Source organism: Magnolia sinica, chromosome 4 (assembly GCF_029962835.1).
Source record: "Magnolia sinica isolate HGM2019 chromosome 4, MsV1, whole genome shotgun sequence".
Lineage (NCBI taxonomy): Eukaryota > Viridiplantae > Streptophyta > Magnoliopsida > Magnoliales > Magnoliaceae > Magnolia > Magnolia sinica.
Window position 1 is genome coordinate 30251798 of NC_080576.1, and position 16676 is coordinate 30268473.

Here is a 16676-nt window from a genome sequence, read left to right on the forward strand (position 1 = left end):
CATTACGTAAAGTTATGCGGACTACGTAAATCTAATACAATTTTACGATTTTGTGAAAACTAGCTTATAAATATGAGTTTCCCAAGTCTTTTTAGGATATCTAAGGTTTTGAGGAGCAGAGAAGAGGGGTGGAGCCGTCATCCAAGAGTTTCTTCTTCCTTTCTTCCTAGTTTTTAATGCTTTCTTTGAGGATTTTAGATCCAATCATGTCTATGGTTGGCTAAATACCTTAGCTAGGGTAAGGGGTGAAGCTTGTAGTGTGATTGGGATGTTTTTCTTGTTTGATTCTTGTTCTTGTTGAACTTCTTTGATTCTAATTTGATATTTAAGGAATGCTTATGAAATGATTTTAAGATGTTTGGCATTCCACGAATGCGGCAGGAGTCAACCTTCTTGGTCTTCGAGTCGATACGATCTTGGTTAGCTCATACTTGTTACCACGTAGGGTCCTTACCAATTTGGTCCCAAGGTACCCGAACCAGTTTCCTTGGTGTTTTGGAAGGTTCTCTAGAGGACTAGGTCCTCAGCTCGAAACCTTCTTGTTTTTACCCTAGAATTGTAAAAATAGGCGACCTGCTGTTTTTACCTTCTTGCTCTCTTCTTTCCTTGATGAGGTCGAGATCCAGTGATATTAGTTCGATGTTCTGTTGTTCGTCGTAGGAGCAAGTCCGAGCAGTTGAGAGTCCAATCTCAACTGGGATAACAGCTTCAGCGCCGAAGGCCAAGGAAAAATGAGTCTCCCCTGTGGCCATCCAGGCAGTAGTTTGGTATGCCCAGAGGACATTGGGGAGCTCCTCTGCCTAGGATCCTTTGGCCTTTTCAAGTTTTGTTCAAAGATGACTCTTAATAATCTTTTTGATTGCTTCTTCATGTCCGTTGGCTTGCGGGTGCCGAGGTGAGGAGTAGACATTCTGGATTCTAAGGTTTTCGCACATACCTCGGAACTGCTTGTTGTCAAACTGTTTCCCATTGTCCAAAATGATCGTACGAGGGATTTCATACCCGCATATGATGTTCTTCCAGACAAAGTCCGTAATCTTTTGCTCGATGATCTTTTCCAAGGTCTCGACTTCAACCAATTTAGTGAAATAGTCGACCGCAAACTTGGTTTGCCCTTTGCTGGTTGGCAGGGGGCCAATGATATTGATCTCCCACTAGGTGAACGGCCATGATCCGATCATAGGAGTCAACTTCTCAGGTGGTTGTTAAAGTGTTGCTTTAAACCGTTAGCATTTGTAGCATTTCCGAACATATTTCCAGGCATCCACTTAAATGGTCGGCCAGAAGTACCCTTGTCGGGTGACCTTGTGAGCGAGGGCTCAGCCGCCGGAGTGATTCCTACAAATGCCTTCGTGGATCTCCTTCAAGACGTACTCGGCTTCCTCAGGTCAAAGGCATCTGAGATAGGGGAGAAAGAATCCATTTTTATACAGGATGTCTCTGACCATGGTGTAGTGAGCTACTCTGGCTAGGAGCCTGCATGCCTCTTAACAATTTTTTGGGAACTTTCTCTCCTTGAGGTAGTCGATTATTGGATCCATCTAGGTCAGCTCTAATTTATCAGGAGAACCATGGCCTTGTCGGACTCATTGACCCTTAGTTAGGTAAGGAACTTGATCTCAATTTTTTTTTGGATTTTTTCTTTCTTTAGCTGCCTTTAGGATGAATTTAGACAGGCATAAATTAGTCATTTCATAGAATAAGAATGCCTATAAAAGGCAACACTGTAATACGCTTTCATTCATTCCTTTTTTGGCTTGGGACTCGTTAGCCATCTTGTTGACGATGGGCTATGAGTCACTATTACTTCCAGGTGTTGGGCTCCTATGGGGGCCACCAGCCTGAGCCCAGCCAGTAGCGCTTTGTATTCTACTGCATTATTTGATGCTTGGGATCTAAATCTTAAGGCATATTGTACACATGTCTGATTTGGGGCCTCCAGAACTATGTCGGTCCCATTGCCTTTGGAATTGGATGAGCCATCGACATACATCATCCATGTCAGTTGATCTGGTGTGACCCGGATCGGTTCAGACTGAATACCTAGATCGGATTTCATCTCGGCATGATTCAAGTCGGCAATGAGACAGTGTCTTAGCTTGGCAGGACCTTGGTCATGCTCGGGTATGAGCTCGACAATGAAGTCGAACACTACTTGGGCTTTGATTGTTGTTCGGGGCTGATACTTAATATCGAACTCACTAAGTTTGATTGCCCATTTCGTCAGTCTCCCCAACACTTAGGCTTCTATAGCACTTAGTAGAGAGGTTGATTGGTTGGAACAATGATGGTATAGGCTTGAAAGTACGGTCGTAAGCGTCGGGATGAAATGACTATGGCTAGCGCCAATTTTTCTAAGTCCGGGTACCTGGTCTCGGCAGAGACCAGGGCTTGCTGACGTAGTATATTGGGAGTTTTTTCCCTTCTTGTTCCCTAATCAGGGTTGAACTCACTATTGCAGTCAAAACTACCAGGTATAGCAGTAACGGTTCTCCCTATTCTGGCTTTGAGAGAAATGGCGGTGACCCCAGGTACTGCTTGAGTTACCGAAAAGTGAGATAGCATTATTTCCTCCAATCTATCCTCTGCTTCTCTTTTAATTGCTTAAAGAAGGGAAGACATTTGTCTGTAGCTCGAGATACGAAGCGGTTTAGCGCAGCTATTCTCCCTGTAAGGCTCTGGACTTCTTTTATCGTCCTTGGCGAGTTCATGTCGAGTAGAGCTTGAATTTTATCAAGGTTTGCTTCAATTCCTCTCTAGCTGACTAGGAATCTGAGGAACTTACCAGAACTGATACCAAGGGTGCACTTGCTTGGATTCAATTTCATCTGCTATTGCCGAAGGTATGCAGCTTTAATGCTCTTGACAAGCATGTCGTCAATGTAAACTTCCATGAACGCCCAATTTGGCGAACAAACATTTTGTTGACAAGCCTCTGATACATAGCTACGGCGTTCTTTAGGCCAAAAGGCGTGACCTTATAGCATTAGAGTCATTTGTCAGTGAGAAAGGTCATCTTCTGCTTGACATACAGGTGCATTGCAATTTGATTGTAGATTGAATAGGCATCCATGAAGCTCAATAGTTCATGCACAGTCGTACTACCAATGAGTTGGTCGATCCTAGGGAGAGGGAAGCTATCTTTAAGGCAAGCTTTGTTTAGGTCAGTGTAATCAACACAGGCTTGCCACTTCTTATTGGATTTTTTAACCAAAACCACCTTGGCTATCCAGTCCGGATAGTAGATCTCCTCGATGAAGTCACCTTTAAGAGCTTTTTGACTTCTTCTCCGATTATGGCATACCGCTCGGGTTCGAATGCCCTTCGCTTCTATCGGGTTGGTCAATGATCGGGGTCGACATTCAACCTGTGGACCATGACTTTCAGGTTGATGTCGAGCATATCCTGATGAGACCATGCAAAGATATCGGCATATCGTCGGAGGAAGCTCATGATTTCATCTCGTAATGGTGGCGTCAGGGATGATCCGATCTGCACTATTCGGGTTCGATCTAAATTGTCAAGTAAGACAAGTACGAGGTCCTCCATAGGACATGATCTTTCACTTGAATCTTCTTGGGGATCGAGGGAGGTGATCGCCATTTCTTGTTGCTGGATTCTTAATGCCATGGTATAGCATTGCCGAGCTTCTTGTTGATCTCCCCTGACCAGTCCAGCACTATTCTCGGTGGGGAACTTCATTGCGCGATGATACGTCGGCACAACGGCTCGTAGAGCATTGAGTGAAGGTCGTCCAAGAATGGCATTGTAGATGGACGGGCAGTCAACCACTTGGAAGTCGATCATGGTTGTTATCTGGTTCTGCCTGTCCCCAGCTGTGACTGGGAGTTGTATTGATCCTTCTGATGTGATATTATCTCCCGCAAACTCGAGCAACGGAGTTTTGATGATTCGGAGTCGAGGTCATCCGACTCCCATCTTGTTGAATTCTTCAGTGAAGAGGATATCGACCAAGCTTCCGGTGTCCACCAAAATTCAAAATACTTTGTGGTTAGCTATAGTCATAGTAACCACAAGTGCATCGTCGTGGGGATGATGAACTCCTCAAGCATCCTCTTCGGTAAAGGTTAGATCACAAAACGTTACCTTCTGTTCTTTCGAGGGTCTGCTGGTGACGAGGATCTGATGTTCTAAGCTAGAGTGGTTGATATTCCTGGTGTGAGCTCTCTGAGCTCGGTTCGAGTCCCCTCCTTCGGCAAGTTCGCTGAAAATGGTGCGGATTTCTCTGGTTGGCTCGTTGTTGATGGGTTTCTCATTCTTTGAATCTGCTCATTCTTCTCTTCTGCTGACATATTCTCAGAAGTGCCCGTTGTGGATGAGTGCTTTGATTTCTTCCTTAAGGTCGAAAGAGTCACCGGTCGAGTGGTTGTGGTCCTGGTGGAAATGACATTATTTTCACTTGTCTCGCCTGCCATCATCGGACTTCATCTTGCTCGGCCAGTTGACGATTTGTTTATCTTAGACTTCCATAAAGACTTGTTAGGGTGTCCTGTTGAGAGGATTGTACGAGCTAAACCTACTGTCCGGCCATTTGTTCGGATGCTGGTTCCTTTGTGGTTCATCTTTTTTCCTCCTCTTGCTTTCATTAGCCAAGCTGGATTCCTCTTTAGGTCGTCTTTCTTTGGTCATGCTTCCCTTGTTCTGAGTAGCCTTTCATAGGCTAAAAAGTTCTTTAGCATTTGAATACTTCCGAGCTCTGTTTAGGAGGTCGGTCATTGTTGTTGGTGGGTGTTTGTTGAGTGAGAAGAGGAACCTTCCCTCTCTTAGGCCTCCCATCATAGTGGTCAGAGAAATTTCCTCGGAATGTGCCAGTACTTGCATCATTTCAAGGTTGAAACGTTTAATGTAATCCTTCAGCAGCTCGCCTTCCTTTTGAATGATATTGAGGAGGTCGAAGGCCGATTTAAGGCTCTCCTTTTCCCCCAATAAAGTTAGTGATGAAGGCTTCAATAAGTTGTGTGAAATAACTAATCAATTGCGGTTTCAACTGTCTGAACCACTTTCAAGCTGCTCCTATTAGGGTTAGTGAAAATGCGCGGCACATGACTGTGGTTGATGCGTCGTGCAACTCCATCCAAGCCCTGAAGGATTCCAAATGCTCGGTTGGATTGGTGGTTCCGGAATATTGGGCGATCTGAGACATGCGAAACCTCGGTGGCATCTCCACGAGCATGATGTTCGTGGTGAACGGAGGTTCGGTTTCTTCCAATATTGCCTCTATTGAGGTTGGAGCGTTCTCACGATAGGCCTGCCGTATGTCGCCAATTTGGCCTTGTAGATCATTCAGCTTAGCTTCCCAAGGATCACCGCTTTTAGCCATAGCCTCAGCGGCTACCTCGGGAGCTTTATCACGCTTCTTCCTGTCCAACTCATGATGGAGGTCGGAAACGGTTAGTGCTGCAATGCCAGATATGTGAGAATGTGCCATTCTTGACGTTCCAAGTTGCCGACTCCTGTGGGAGGCAATAGGTACGTCAGAAGGCTCGGGGGGTTCCTAAATTGTTGGCCTTACTGCCTGCCTGGCTCCTTGCACAGGTTGGGACTGTAGCTGTTCCAGCAGTTGCTTAATGGAATTTATCTTATTGTTTAATGCTTCAACTTGTTGTTTGACAGAGACCAGTCGTCCTCCCCGATTACGGGATCATTGCATCGGCCTCGTGGGCACGAAATCAGCCTGCAGTTGGGAAGTGGAATCCTGGTGGCTGCAAGACTGCTCCAGTGGTACGAGGTCAGGCTCAATAAAGGAGGCCTCAGCCTTCTTCTTCCCTTTTGCCATTGTTGAACCTAAGGTGAAGTGAGGGTGGCTTTTGATGCTATTTCCCACAAACGGCGCCAAATTGTTAATGAAAAAAATCTAGTCCACTCTTTTTAGACTTTCGAATACCTGCATAAGGAACGGACAAGGAAGACCTTGGCTAGAGCAGGGGACCCTCCGATGACTAAGTCATGAAAAGGATTTGAGTGTAGTCGAGTACTAAAGGTTTAGGGCTAAAGATTATGCGGACCTTCCACCATTAGAGGCCTCTCTATTTATAGCTTATGAAAGGCAGTAGCATGGGACGGATCTTCCTTTTTGGTGGGCAGAATTAGATCTCGGATGGTCTGGATGGTAGTGGAAAGCGATTCCAAAATAGTTATCGAGGGAATTCAATCTAGGTCTAGGGGCCTCTCAATTTGTAGAGCTTGGTGTCTAGTTAATTAACTGTAGGCTAACCAATTTAGGGATTCAATCTTTGAGCAAGACTATTGATTTTATCTGGATATGCAAGCTCAAAGTATTTTGATTGTATCAGAAAATGCTGAAACAAATGAAAATGCCGACTGCTGTATTGTTGAGAAAAGAAATGGATGGATAAATTGAGTCTTTTAGCAAATTTCTTCTGTTCATTTTGGATTTAAAAAAATAAAAATAAAAAAAAAATAAAAAAAAATTGTATGTAATCTATTTTATTCATTCTGGTTTATTTGTAAACTCATTTTTACTGCCGTGCCAATACAGGATGTTTGAAAATCTGCATTTTCCCCATAATTTTATCACTTATCTGAGTTTTGTCATTTTTGAAGGTCAAGATAAGATTGCTGATTTTGAGATGAAGCTCATGGACATTGACAACGAGCATCTTGGAATTCCAGAAGCAGAGTATCATGCCATTGTAAAGATGTCATCAGCTGAGTTCTCAAGGATTTGCAAGGACCTCAGCAGCATTGGAGATACCGGTATCATCATCATCATCATTGCATGAGTTAGTATTGAGATACTACCGTACACAGAATATTGTGAACTGAATTCACCCACCATCCATCGGTTAAAATCTGAATCGAATGTGTAGGGATTCTTGGTTGTTTCATACTAATGTCCTACATTCATGTCAAGAGCACCCTCTGTATTGAAGTGTTTTAAAACACACACACACACACAAAAAAAAAAAAAAAAAAAAAAAAAAAAAACATACCCAACATGTTTAAGAATGCATCTTGACCTACTCAAAATATTTTCATACATGTGTACCGTGCACCATCCTGGTACCTGATGTCAGTTGCAAGTATTTGTTCTTATGAGCAATTATCTTGTTGCTAGTCATCTGTGTATTTTAACTTATTCAGATCACACCAACATGCCATGGGTCACAACTACACTTCTATGGGCAGTCAGCTTTTACGTATTTTGTTTTAGGATATCTTTAAAGCTCACACCAGAGTGTTATGTTTAAGAAGGTAATTCAGTTCTGCTGGAAGAAGTAGTTTCAATTGAAATGTTGTGCTGTAAAATCGTATGCTGGTCATATCAACACCCCTTTTTTGTTGGAAATCATGCCTATGTATTCTCGTTTATAGCATTTTTTGTTATCTTTGTTTGAATAACACAGTTTAACATCTTCGAGTACTTTTTAGTGTACATTACTTCTTTTGACAGGCATCAAAGGAAAAAGGTCAAGGTGGCACAAATGAGGTCATGAGTGCCCAGTAGGCAGAGGACTTGAAAACAAATGAAAAGAGATGGAGGGAGCGTGAGGTATACTGAATCTCTTGTTTATGTGCTTCTGTTGTGGCTTTGGGTTATTATCTTCCTTCTGAATGCTTTTTTCTTTTTCTTTCATCAGGTTCTAAAATGTGAGTATGCTGTCCATGGAGAGATTGTTACCCATGCCAGGTATTCCAAATTAAGAATTCATAGGAAGATTTTACTCCCTTCTCTTAATACTATCATTTTCTAATGGATAGCATACTGACCCAGGTTACTAATACAATACACCACCCCAAAAGGAAAGTACATATAACTCATTCTTGAACACACAAGGATTCCGTATATCTTAAAATTTGCAGGAATGATGGATTACAACCCTTTGTGGAAAACTTTCTTGAGTATCATTTCCTGCCAAGGATGTTTGTAGATTATTGGAAATGAAACCAGCAAGCTATATCAAGCAAGTTTCTTACAAAAGTCAGGCTGGTTTCAGATATACCCAATGTGAATGTTGAATGCATTCCCCAGTTGACTATTTCAAATGTAAAGTGTTTTTGCACGTGTTTGGTTACCCTGATGAGTATGGCCTGGTTTCTGAGCCAGGGCATGTAGACCAATTGATGCATAGATACAATGCTCCAAAGGTGCCATATTGGCATTGTGAGCATGGTTAACAGACCCAGCAACTTTGGACCGACTCAACCAGTCTTGAATTGAGTTGGAACTCGCCCGAGTCAGGGGTGACTCGTGGTGTCAAACCGGATCAAGTTTGACTACGTCCAAGTAAACTTGGATGAGTTGCGCGGGACTCCGTCATCTGAGTCTTAGAAACATGATTGTGGCTGCATGTAGAGGTGAGTTGTGGGGGCTATGCAAGTCTTGGCTCTGCCTAATTCATGTGATGCTTGATTTCTGATTATCTATTTTATCCCTGGTTTTGAGGGACGAGGCACCGGATCTGGTGAACCCACTTGTTGAATCATTTGTGGCAAGCCATGCCATGGCGAAAGCTAATGCTAACCCAAGAACTATGTGATAATTAAGGTCATAGCTTTCCCCACATTTGTAGTAGCATGAGATTTCTTCGGCTTCTAGATGTTTGCCTTCTTGCATGCTTCAACCTGCTTTTCTATATGAGTTGGACAGATAGGAGAGGCTTAGCTAATCAGAGCTAACAGTGTCGACTGTTGCAAGCCCAATGGCATCATATCTTGATTTTTCGAGTGTGTTTCCTTTTAGTACTCTATATCTACATGTTAATGCTACCTAATGGTTTGTTTTGAAAACTTTAAATGGACATAATCTTTTTATTGGTATTGTGCTTTTATAAATAGATTAAAATAAATTATTATATTTGATTGAATGAATAAATTATTATGCACAAGTTTATAAATGAATTAAAATGAATGATTTAACCTCAGTTGTTAAAAACTGTGGTTAAAAATTGAATTTACCTTCATATGGTAAATCCATCTTTAGCGTCAGTTTTGACCCAATTATCCAAACCGAGACTACAACTCTTGTGGCTAAAAGTTTTAGCCTCGGTTGTTGAGAACTGAGGTTAAAAATAAATTTAGATTCGATTGGAGTCAATTAAGGATAAAACTTAGATTTAGTCCCCGTTGAAAACAAAAGATGCTAAAAGTTTGATTTAGCCTCGTTTGGAGGCAAGTGAAGCTAAAATGGTTCTTTTAGCTTCACTTGAAGTAACAAACTGAGGCTAAAGCCTTTAGTGATAGCTCCTAATCTCTGTTTCGATAACTAAGACAAAACTAAGGCTAATAATAGCCTTAGTTTTTAACTTTTTAGCTATGGTTTTGAATTGAGACTAAAATCCTTTTTATTTTTTCTTGCAGTGCGACTTGAGTTTCAGACCCATGCTAATGTCTTAAAATAAGCCAGTGACCTAGATGGATTTCTCACCAACATTACAGTGCCCTACTTAACTTCTACTTCTAATCAAACAAAGTGCGCTGCCAGGCAATCCGCGTTCCAACAAGGAGACAATGATTTGGCTGTCAGACCCGCACCACCGTAGTGGTGCTATAGTGACGTGGTTAACTATTCTGGCGAATTTGCGTGATGTGATTGGTGGGCCACAGATAGCCCAGTACCAAAAGCTTTAAAAAAGGAATGCAGATTGCATGCAAAAGCCTCTCTCGGGGCTTCCTTTGACAGAAAGCTAGGTTGCCCCCATCAGATGTTTGTGAGAAATCCACCAAGCCCATCCGTTTTGTAAGATCATGTTAGTATGCCATCCATACGATTCAGCCCCACCAACCACATCTCCCTATGCTACCACGCCACTGCTTAAGGTGGTGCGGGCCTAACAATCTAATCTGCGTCCCGATTTCCCTAGTGAGACTCGCTTGCATACCCAAATTGGTAGGACTCGACCTTCGTATTACACCAAAGCCACATCTGTCAATAGAATAGAAACCTTATCCAAAGCAACCCGTGCTAACTCGATCGATAGCTCATCATACTGTTGTGACTCAGTTGCTAACTCAGAACCTATAAATCAGCAACCATGCCTAGCAACCCGACTTGCAACTGAATCATATACAAATACAGAGTATTATAACATCACTTGCAGCAGAAACATAATTCAACTACATAATATTCAAGAAACAAACTCATCTGGTGACTCAGTGAGTCATTCAAGAACCAGGCACGACTAAGTACACGACCTCCACCCTACATCCGACTCACTAGGGAGGAAGCATAACCCAATTTCCTGGCCATGTCCCTAAGCAAAAACTTCTGAATCTTACCTGTCGAAGTCTTTGGAAGCTCCACCCTGAAGACGACCATCTTTGGCACCATGTAGCGCGGCAACCGCTCCCTACAAAACGCGATAATCTCCTTCTCCGACGGCCTCTTCTCCTCCTTCTGGTAATCTTCTTTCAAGCTGACAAATGCACATGGCAACTCACCCCAGAACTCATCCGGCCGGGCCACCACTGCCGCTTCATTAACGGCGGGATGCGAGTACAGTACAGATTCAACTTCGACGCTGCTCATGTTCTCGCCGCCACTTATGATAACATCCTTGGATCGGTCCTTGATCTCTACATAACCATCAGGGTGCATTACACCAACATCGCCGGTGTAAAACCACCCATCCCGGAGGCTCTTGGAAGTCGCCTGGGTGTCTTTCAAGTAGCCCAATGTAATGCAGCTGCCACGCAGCACGATCTCCCCAAGCGTCATTCCATCCCGCTTCATGCTGGCCCCCGTCTCGCCGTCAATCACATCGATCTCATCCATGCAAAGAGTCTGTACGCCCTGCCTTGCTTTCAATTTCGCACGGTCGGCTGCCGGTAGTTGGTCCCACTCAGCCTTCCATGCACACGAGAGGACTGGCCCCACCGTCTCCGTCAGGCCATAAACATGGCTTACAGTGAACCCCAGTGCCTCTGTCCGGAAGAGCACGGAAGCAGGCGGCGGGGCCCCTGCAGTCATGATATGGACAGCGTGCGGCAGTGGCCGACGTATGGATTCTGGGGCATTGGCTAGCATGTTTAGGACGACAGGTGCAGCACACATGTGGGTCACACCATGTTTGATGATCATGGCATAGATGGTTGCAGCATCAAATTTCCTAACGAAGACATTGGTCCCACCCATTGCAGCAATCCCCCATGGGAAGCTCCAACCATTGGCATGGAACATCGGTAGTGTCCACAGATAGATGAGCTGCTTAGGGACGGTCCACTCAATCAATGCAGATACGGCCATGGTGAAGAGGCCACGGTGGCAGTGGACCACACCCTTAGGGGAAGAAGTCGTCCCCGACGTATAATTCAGGATCGCCGGTGACCACTCGCTCTCAGGCCTCACCCATCGGAACCCTGGATTTCCCTTCTCAACCAACATTTCATAAGTAAGCTGATCATCATGGGATGGCGGTGATGATGATGGAAGACATCGACCGCCTTCTTCAAATTCGTCCTCTATCAATATCAAACGAGGCGGCTTCTCCAACTTACCAACGGCATCCTTAACAAGGGACCAAGATTGGAAATCAACAAACACAATCTTGGCCTCGCTATGAAGAAGCAGCGCGGCAATCGTCCGGCTAGCGAGGCGGATGTTGACGGTGTTGAGGATGGCACCGCACATGGGAACCGCGAAGTGCATCTCATACACCGCAGGGATGTTGGGGGCCACGACAGACACCTAAATGGACCATACATAAAAAAAAAACCTTGTGAAGTTGTAGAATTGAAAGATAGTAGCTATGTAATTTTCAAGACTCGGACGAGTCTGATGCGACTCGACCTGAGTTAACTCGAACATGGTGGGACCTAATCCAATTTGATATGACGAGTAATTCCACCAGTGTAAGTACCGAGTCAGCTCAAGACTGAATGAGTTGGTCCGAGTCGCCGAGTCTCTTAACCATGGAAAAAGGAAATTATTTTGAAATAGACCAACAGATAACAAGGTGACTGTTTTTCTTACCACATCGCCTCTGCCAATGCCCATCGAGGAGATGGTTGATGCGAGCTTGATACACCTTTGGTGTGTTTGTGACCATGTACGGACCATGTCTTTGTAGACGATTGATGGACAGCTTCCATAAATGGTAGCTGCTCGATCTAGGAATCCGATTGGAGTTAGAGGAGATGAGTTGGGTGGGGTTGGCTTCAAACCGTCCATCTCTTTCTCTGTAGAAAAGAAGGATGTATTTGGGGTGTGTGGAAGTTGTTTCCCTGTCGAAAAGGAGGAGGTATTTGGGATGTGAGGAGGTCAATGGGAATATGAAGAGATAAAGAAAGCATTCTTTATATTGATTTGTCTTTTGCCTCAGTTGTGAGTCACGATGCAAAGTACGTCGCTGGTGTCGCTGGTATGCTGTGGCCCACAATAATTGAACCTCCTTTCACCGCTACAATAATTGAACCGTCCACTAGCTATTATCCGCAATCAAGCTTTAGAAAGGATCTTAACCTTTTATTAGGATCATTTCTAATAAATTCTCATACAACATCTAGTTGTATGTTCAACTAAGTTCGTGTGCGACAAAATCATGGTGTTTGTATGCTATCTAACCCTTGTTGTGAATTTATGTAAATCGAAAATAAAATATTTCACACTAGGCTGAATCACGTATAAAATACGCTGTCCTTAAAGCGTGATTCGCCCCCTTATCAACTGCTGGTGGATTACAGGCGAATTGCTTTCAGGATAAGACAAGCCTTATCAGGATCCAGTGTGCAGCAATCACGATAGGTCCACTGTGGAACAGTTTTGATGCAACAGATCTCTTCTGGCAGACTTTAGACTATAGAGATGATCAAAGTATTCTATGATGGAAATATGGATCGTATTTTATTTGATGGGAGAGATGAGATGGTGTGTTGAGATGATGAAATCGGATTGGAATGGTCCAGTTTATATATGCATCGGGCATAGCACTGCTGCTGTGTGGTATTCAATGGTCCAAAACGTTTGAAAACGTTTCTAGCCATTATCAATTAATTCTAAACATTTTTGGTCGTCAGATCAGAAGATCTGGCCGTTGGATTATCCCGTCTCATCCGTTTTCGGACCGTTGTGGCTTTCAAGGTGGTTATCCGTTTTTAGAAACGGCTGGACGTTTCGAAATTAAGATCCGACCGTTCTTAGTCACTTATAAAACCCAGACTCATTTTGGATTTTCAAATCCACCGCCCTAAGGCTCTGACCAAACCTATCGCACCGTCTCGCGCCGGTTCACGTAAGGTCACGAGGGAGCTACAACTCTGCGAGACGATGCGCACATGCGAAATACAAAGTGCACCATCTAGCGTCACTACAGCCAAACTACATACACCCGTGCCCGAGCCTAGCACTGGAACACGCAACCCGAGTATTACCTCCTCCAAAAACTCCAAGTAAGAATACTCTTCACAACATCTCATATAAACCACAAAATCATTCTTTGCATTTCCGATGTGGGACAAAACACACACACCGCACTTTTTAATCCAAAAAATTCAAAAAAACGTTTTGGCGAAAAATTCTCGAAATTTTGAAAATTTGAATTTTCATTTTATTATTTTGAAAAACCACTGATTTTCAACAACCCTTCCACCATGATATCACGCAATGAAATTGGGACCCCAAAAATCAGGTTGGTCCAACTATTAGATGAGATTCATTTGGAAGTGGAGGTTTTTTTTTGGATGGTTTTTCATTGTTTTCTATAATATGGTGTACCTTTTTTTTTTTCCTTCCACAAGCACTCATCCCATACACACCCATGTACTTACACTACAGTGGGATTTCCCCGTATTTAAGCCCATGACCACTATGGGCGCAGGAAGTTTTCCATTGTAGGCTTTATATCCTTGCTGCTTCCTGTGGTGTGGTGGACTTGAGCATTTCATCTGCCTCCTTAACGCGCTCATGCCCTAAAATGATCTATCAAAATAGATGGCGGAGTGGAAAAAACATATAGATCCCCAAAGAGCCCCTAACATGACAGTCGGTCTGGGGGTAGTACCCAATCCACGCCTGTTTTTTGGATGGGTGAGATGCCATACAATGACTATGGTGAGCCCCACAGGCCACCTAGCTCCGCGGGGATTTATCCTGTGTAAAAGCAAAGAGAAGTGGTTGTCTTAGAACTTTCCAGTACCCAAAATAACACCGCACCAACAAAACAATTTCTTCGCATCATCATCGTACACATGAATTAAGGTTAATTGGGAGATTAGGGCTATCCTCCACACCTCTCTAACGAGTCACTCCTTCACTGGACCCTGATGAGCCACTCCTGATGAACGGGTTTGATAAAAGATGCACACTGTTGTGGCCCCACGCACAAATTTGTGGTTGGTGTTCCATACCCATTGTTCGACATTGTGTGGCCCAATTGAATTGTTGATCTGGCTAATTTTTGGCCCCATTGCCTAGCATTGAGGTTATTACTAATATAGACCAAATAGATTTTAATATAGTGCGCCCAAAGTCCTTAAGTGTTTAAAGTGACATGTAAAATAGGTATTGTGGGCCCTGTAGACTCGCAATATGTCAAAGCTTGCTTGGTGCACACGTGTGCAATAAGCTCATGTACACTCCACATATGTGCCAGCATGGTACAATAGGTCCAATATCCAATCTCCCCATTAGAACCGCACCACTGCAATTGATGCCCAAGCCCAAGAATTAGATCGATCCACTGGTTAGGTGGGCCATAGTTAGCAAAACAAATGTACAACTTTGAAAAACTTGGCTCAAGTTTTCTAACTCATACCTGTTTCCAATATTAGGGCCGAAATGTTTAGACCGTTTTGCTCAAATTCAGTTGTTCATGCAGTGTATGTGTAGGGTGTGCTAGAGCCAAATGCAGCTTGAATTGAACCGAACACCTATGACCCTATGTGCCAAAAAACAATAGTGCCAAATAGGCCTAATCAGCTGTCTATCTATCCACCCATCAATTACAACAAATTAAGCGCCTATGACCATGGGTGCCAATAGACCGAATCAGCCATCCATACACCCATCAATCACAACAAATTAAGCGCCTATGACCTAGGTGCCAAATAGACCCAATCAGCCGTCTATCCACCCATCAATTACAACAAATTAAGCGATTTGCAAAGGGAAATGTTTGTCCATCTTATGAGTTCCTTTTGACTTCCAAATGAAAGGACTTTCAATTAAACCAGTGATAACTTATACAGTTAAACCTAACACTAAAAGGATTCTATTAATTTTTAATAAATACTTACAATCAACAGAAGTATAAATAAAAAGAAAATAAAATGGATAACCAATGACAGTTTATTCATTGCTTGATAAGATGTCAAGCTTCATAGTTAAGATAGTCATCGAGCACAACAATCCCTTTGTTGTGCAGTAAGACTTCATAGGCAAGATGATCATTAATAACAATAATTTGTTCATTGCTCAATTGAATTTCGCACGCAAGATGATGGTGGTTGACGAGACAATCGTTCATTCGTCGCTTGGCCTGAACTGGACTTTATAGGCAAGCTGCTCATGCCGGCAAACCTTCGATAATTTGTACATTGCAAGGTTGGGCTTCGCAAGCAATATAATCGTGGTTAAACAATAATCTATTCGCCACTCAAAATTGCACTTTATAAGTGAGATAATGGGTGGGGTGACAGTGCTAGGCTTTGCTTGCAAGCAAGATAGTCGTGGTTAAACAATAATCTGTTCGTCACTCAAGATCGCACTTCATAAGCGAGATGATTGGTGGGGTGACTGTCTATTCGTCGCTTAGGACCAAACTTCATAGGCAAGACAATCATGGTTGACGACTATCTATTTACAACTCACATTAAAGGTCACCCACTAACAATGAATGACCCACATCCAAGTTGGGAACTGCATGATTGACAGCCCACGCCCAAGGAGCACCCAACATCAAGGTGGGCCCTGCGAAATGTACAATCCACATCTAAGGTTGACCCCTAATGATGAATGACCAACACCCAAGATGGCCCGCATAATAAACAGTCCATAGTAAAGGTGGGCCCTACATGATGGATAATCCACATCCAATTCCTCTTACGGCTTTTGGACATCCAAACATAAAGCAAACACTTGGGAAGATTCATCGAAATAATATGTACATAAATTCCAAAATGCTGATGGGTCTAAACTACACAAATGGTTTAAATTAGAAAGTTTAGTATGAAAACTATTTTCTGTTTTCATTTTATAAAATAATATTTTAAAAATTAAAAAAATTAAAAATAAATAAATAAATAAATAAACAAAGAACTCGTTAATTAAGCAAGGAAGAGTAAAGTACAAAATATTCTTCAAATAAAGAGAAGAAAGAACAAGAGAACTAAAAGGGCATTAAATTAAACATTTGATGATTAACCGTCTCCTCCCTTTCAGTTTAGCAAGAAAGCCAGCAACCTTAATTGCTCCCTTCCATGTATATGTGATAACTAAATCCACAAATTGGACACTGGATTTGGCAATGATAAAAGAAATAATGGAGTATCATTGCCCAAACATGCCAGAATTTATTTATGGTATCAAAGGGAACCCCTAGGCTGTGAAACTAATGGTGCTAAGTGCAATTTCATCATTATGGCTTAACGGATGGATAGATAACATTTTTATACTTTGGCCATCAATAAGATATCATCTTCATATTTGCAAAATTGAAATCATTTGCTATGTTTCCAATTAGTAATGGTGCTACTGCTAG

At 42.8% G+C, this 16676-nt stretch overlaps 1 protein-coding gene across 1 annotated transcript; it reads right to left on the reverse strand.

Annotated features, from left to right (window-relative positions):
• Nucleotides 1-10017: 10017 nt before the first annotated feature.
• On the reverse strand, nt 10018-12537 carry LOC131242944 (2-methylpropanoate--CoA ligase CCL4-like). Its single transcript, XM_058241932.1, has 2 exons — nt 11954-12537; nt 10018-11668 (listed from the first exon to the last, which is right to left on the reverse strand). Exons 1-2 carry the CDS (start codon nt 12149-12151, stop codon nt 10184-10186), a joined length of 1683 nt encoding a protein of 560 aa, XP_058097915.1. The 5' UTR covers nt 12152-12537; the 3' UTR covers nt 10018-10183.
• Between the last annotated feature and the right edge of the window lie 4139 nt (nt 12538-16676).

Bases quoted from the DNA above. Each gene is read 5' to 3' on its own strand.
- LOC131242944 (XM_058241932.1), bottom strand. From the start codon at position 12,151: ATGGACGGTTTGAAGCCAACCCCACCCAACTCATCTCCTCTAACTCCA. The intron at 11,669-11,953 runs GTAAGAAAAACA...TGGTCCATTTAG, and splicing joins GCATTGGCAGAGGCGATGTG to GTGTCTGTCGTGGCCCCCAA.